Below are 4,855 nucleotides of genomic sequence, written 5' to 3'. Positions count from 1 at the left end.
AGTCAAGGCTTAGACTCAAGCAAATATGGAGTCACGGATTAGACTCATGCAAATATGGAGTCAAGGATTCGACTCATGCAAATGTGGAGTCAAGAATTAGACTCATGCAAATGTGGAGTCAGAGATTAGACTCATGCAAATATAGAGTCAGGGCTTAGACTCATGCAAATATGGAGTCAAGGATTAGACCCATGCAAATATGGAGTCAAGGATTAGACCCATGCAAATGTGGAGTCAAGGATTAGACTCATGCAAATGTGGAGTCATAGATTAGACTCATGAAAAGAGAAAGTAGCAAATAAGGGTAGAGTATATCTTAGCTAGGATAGGTTCAACATCTAACGGCCGGATGGATGGTGAATTTGCTTTGTGTATGAATGCTATCGTCAAATGTGCCTGTGTTCAAAAAAAAATTGTAAGTTTCATGAGGGGACGTTGGTTCTTGCTTCGTCTGCCGGACTTGCTTGGCTCCGCCCTAGAAGCCCCCTTCGAGTTCTCCTAGGTAGCACCTGACTGTTATGAAAAAATAGAATTTTCGAAAAATATGTGTTCATTGATAAAATAGGATTGTTTTGGAAGCGTATTGATATATCAAGTAACTTTTGATGAACTAGCGACTGTGACACAGTTCAAAGGCATTGTAGCTCTCTTTTGTTAGAATTTTGGGGGTCCTCCTCAAAATTCTATGTCAGTTTGGTAGATGATTTTTAACCGTTTGCGGATGGCGGACCTTGCTAAATCATCTTCGGAATTTTGAGAATCCTTCTCAAAATTCTGTCCCAGTTCTAGACTGACGACTGACTTCGCGGCATGTGATGGCGCTGGCTGGACTTGCTCCGGAATTTTGAGGACCCTCCTCAAAATTCTGCCCCAGTTTCTGATTCTAGGAAATATGAAAATTTTATTATGATATGACCGAACCTATCAGACTGCCTATGTATCCCCTCTTAAACGAGAATTAGGTCAAGCATAGTTCAATTACATTAGAAAAAGAAATGTGAAATAATCTAGGCATAGTATCTCTTGACTGCGTCTGAATTGATTGGTTTTGGCCAGATCACTCCATCCATCTCTGCAAGTATGAGTGCTCCTCCTTTTAGTACTCTATGAACCATATACGAACCTTGCCAGTTGGGAGAGAGAATTTCCCTTTGGCTTCATCTTGGTGTGGGAAAACCTTCTTCAATACTAGCTGACCTAGTGCGAACTGTCTTGGTTTGACCTTTTTGTTGAAGGCTCTGGTCATTATGTTTTGATATAGTTGGTCGTGACATACTGCATCCATTCTCTTTCTATCGATAAGGGCCAGCTGTTCATAGCAGCTCCTTATCCATTCTACATCACTGAGTTCAGTTTCCTGTATGACTCTTTGAGAAGGAATCTCTACCTCGGCTGGGATGAAAGCCTCAGTACCATAAACCAACATGTAGGGGGTTGCCCCGGTTGACGTGCGAATTGTGGTGTGGTACCCTAACAGAGAAAAGGGTAACTTCTCATGCTACTGTTTGTGATTCCCTACCATTTTCCTTAGTATCTTCTTAATGTTCTTGTTGGCGGCTTCCACAGCTCCATTCATCTGAGATCTGTAGGCGGTGGAATTCTTGTGCTTGATTTTGAAGGTTTCACATATAGCTTTCATCATATCACTGTTGAGGTTGGCGGCAATGTCAGTAATAGAGGACTTAGGAACTCTAAATCGGCAGATAATACAATCCTTGACAAAATCTGCGACAACTTTCTTGGTTACAGCTTTGTAAGATGCGACTTCTACCCATTTTGTGAAATAAGCAATGGCTACTAGAATAAACCGGTGTCCATTTGAAGCCGTGGGCTCAATCAGATCAATAACATCTATGGCCCAGGTAGCGGATAGCTAAGGTGAGCTTGTTGCATTGAGCTTATTTGGTGGCACTTTTATCATGTCGGCATGCACTTGACATTGAAAGCATTTGCCGACATACTGAATACAATCACTCTCCATGGTCATCCAGAAGTAACCTACCCTGAGTATTTTCTTGGACAGAACGAAGCCATTCATGTGCCGCCCGCATGTCCCAGCATGCGCGTCCTCATGTGGCTTAAACCTTTCTTTGCATCGACACACCTTAGTAAGCCCAAATCCGGAGTTCTCCTATACAAGTTCCCTTCGTTGTGGAAAAAATGATTTAACAATCTCTGGAGCGTGCATTTTTTAGAGTGATTTGCATGCTCCGGGCGCCAAGGCTTTCCATCTGCTTCTTCCTCGACATGAGCACAATATGCCGGCTGATTATGGATCCTTACAGGAATGAGATCAATATAGTTCTTATCTGGATGCTGTATCATTAATGAGAAAGTGGCTAATGCGTCGGTGAACTCATTCTGAATTCTGGGCACATGTCAGAATTCTATCTTCGTGAACCTCTTTTTCAATTCCTGCACATGGTGCAGATATGGAAATATTTTGAAATTCTTGGTAGCCCATTCTCCTTGCACCTGGTGCAAAAGCAAATCTGAATCGCCGATCACTAACAACTCCTGGATGTTCATGTCGACTGCTATGTTGAGCCCTAGTATGCAGGATTCATATTCTGCCATATTGTTGGTGCAGAGAAATCTGAGTTTAGCAGATACCGGATAATGCTGACCCATTTCTAATACTAAAATTGCTTCAATGCCTACTCCTTTGAAATTTGCGGCTCTGTCAAAGAACATCCTCTAACCGTCGTATGATTCTGTAATGTCTTCTCCCACGAATGATACTTCTTCATCAGGAAAATACGTTGTCAAGGGTTTGTATTCTCCTCCCACTGGATTTTCAGCGAGGTGATCTGCCAACGCTTGTCCCTTGACTGCCTTTTGAGTTATATAAATGATGTCGAACTCACTCAGTAGTATTTGTCATTTAGCCAGCTTCCCCGTAGGCATGGATTTTTGAAATATGTGCTTCAGAGGATCCATCCTAGATATGAGGTATGTAGTGTAGGCACAGAAATAATGCCTCAATTTCTGGGTTGTCTAGGTCAAAGCACCGCAAGTGCGTTCGAGTAGAGAATAGCATGCTTCATAAGGTGTGAATTTCTTACTCATGTAGTATATGGCTTGCTCCTTTCTTCCTGTCTCATCATGTTGTCCCAAAACACATCCGAAGGCTCCATCTAAAATGGATAGATAAAGTAGCAAAGGTCATCCTGGTTCTAGCGGGACCAGAATTGGAGGTGTGGACATGTATTCCTTGATATTGTCAAAAGCTTTCTGATAATCCTCGGTCCAACTTGTCTCGACATCTTTGCTCATCATCTTGAAGATGGGTTCACATATTACTGTGGACTGTGCTATGAATCGGCTGATGTAGTTGAGCCACCCTAGGAAGCTAATCACATCCTTTTTGCTTTTTGGTGGCTGTAACTCCTGAATAGCATTGAGTTTAGTCAGATGTATCTTGATCCCTCGGCGGCTGACAATGAATCCCAATAAGTTTCCTGCAGGAACCCCGAATGCACACTTTGTGGGGTTCAAGTTCAAATTGTACCTCCTGAGCCTGTCGAAGAATTTTCTCAAGTCTACTATGTGATCTGTGGCCCTCTTGGATTTGATAATGACGTCGTCCATATATACCTCTACTTCCTTATGTATCATATCATGGAAGATGGTTGTCATGGCCCTCATATAAGTGGCCCCAGTATTCTTTAGTCCGAACGGTATCATCTTGTAAAAGTATACACCCCAAGGCGTAATAAAAGTTGTCTCTTCGGCATCTTCTTCATCCATCCAGATCTGGTGATAACCTAAAAAGCAATCTACGAAGGATTGGAGTTCATGCTTGGTGTAGTTATCGATCAGGATATGTATATTTGGTAATGGGAAGTCATCTTTGGTATTTTCTTTGTTTAAATCCCGATAATCAACACATACTAAGACCTTCCCGTCTTTCTTTGGAACTGGCACAATATTAGCTAACCATGTTGGGTATTCAACCACCCTGAGAACCATGGCTTTGATCTGCTTGGTAACTTCCTCTTTGATCTTCAAACTTATGTCTGGATTGAATTTTCTGAGTTTCTACTTGACTGGCAGGCACACGGGATTGGTAGGCAACTTGTGAGCTACTATAGATGTGCTCAACCCGGTCATATCGTCATACGACCATGCAAAGATATCCTTATATTCCTTTAGAAAATGGATGTACTCTTCCTTTTTTGTTAGTGATAAGTGAATGCTCATACGGGTCTCTTTGACGGTCTCGGCGTCTCCCAAATTTACTGCTTCTGTTTCATCCAAGTTGGATCTAGGATTATTCTCAAAATTCTCAACTTCTCTGATAATTTCCTCGGGTATCTCATCTTCTTCCTCTGAGTCACTATTCTCGTGTTGCGTTGCCTTATTACATGTCACAGTCACTGGTTCATCAGGAAAAGTAATAATAACACTATAGAAGGGAAAAATATAAAAATATTAATGAATAATGATAAAGTATAAAAGCATTGATTAAAACTGAGAAAATTTCTCAAACAAAGCTTTGCTCGGTGAATCGAACATTTATTTTAAAATAAAATTGCTGAAAAATGTAAATGCCTAGAACAACTATAAATTCTTCCAAGCTACCCAGGGACTAGACGGACTCGGGAGGGTGTGGCGGTCCAGTTTCTAAGAACAGCTCGCTTTGCCACGGTCTGAATAGAGAGTCCTTCTTCCTCGTCCTCCTCAATTATGGCAATGCAGTCCATATCCTCATCTTCCAAGAACAGATCCTTCAGCCCAGCTAGTACTTCCTCTTCAGTAGTTCCCCATATTGTGTCGGCCTGATTTAAGGCTTGTTCCAAATGGGGTATCGGTTGCTCAAGAGGGTAATACAATCCACACCATGGAGGTGATC

The 4,855-nt window shown here is 41.8% G+C and overlaps 1 protein-coding gene across 1 annotated transcript; it reads right to left on the bottom strand.

Moving 5' to 3' along the window:
* Positions 1-2,034: 2,034 nt before the first annotated feature.
* Positions 2,035-2,631, bottom strand: LOC138885898 (uncharacterized). Its single transcript, XM_070166894.1, has 2 exons — positions 2,476-2,631; positions 2,035-2,316 (listed from the first exon to the last, which is right to left on the bottom strand). The coding sequence occupies exons 1-2, from the start codon at positions 2,629-2,631 to the stop codon at positions 2,035-2,037; spliced, it is 438 nt and encodes a 145-aa protein (XP_070022995.1).
* Positions 2,632-4,855: the final 2,224 nt, after the last annotated feature.

Source organism: Nicotiana sylvestris, chromosome 2 (genome assembly GCF_000393655.2).
Source record: "Nicotiana sylvestris chromosome 2, ASM39365v2, whole genome shotgun sequence".
Lineage (NCBI taxonomy): Eukaryota > Viridiplantae > Streptophyta > Magnoliopsida > Solanales > Solanaceae > Nicotiana > Nicotiana sylvestris.
This window is presented reverse-complemented; position numbering and strand designations above follow the sequence as displayed.

Excerpts from the sequence above, each read along its gene's own strand:
- LOC138885898 (XM_070166894.1), bottom strand. The coding sequence starts at position 2,631 with ATGGGTCAGCATTATCCGGTATCTGCTAAACTCAGATTTCTCTGCACC. Across the intron at positions 2,317-2,475 it reads CAGATTTGCTTTTGCACCAG|CATCCAGATAAGAACTATAT; the intron begins GTGCAAGGAGAA and ends TTAATGATACAG.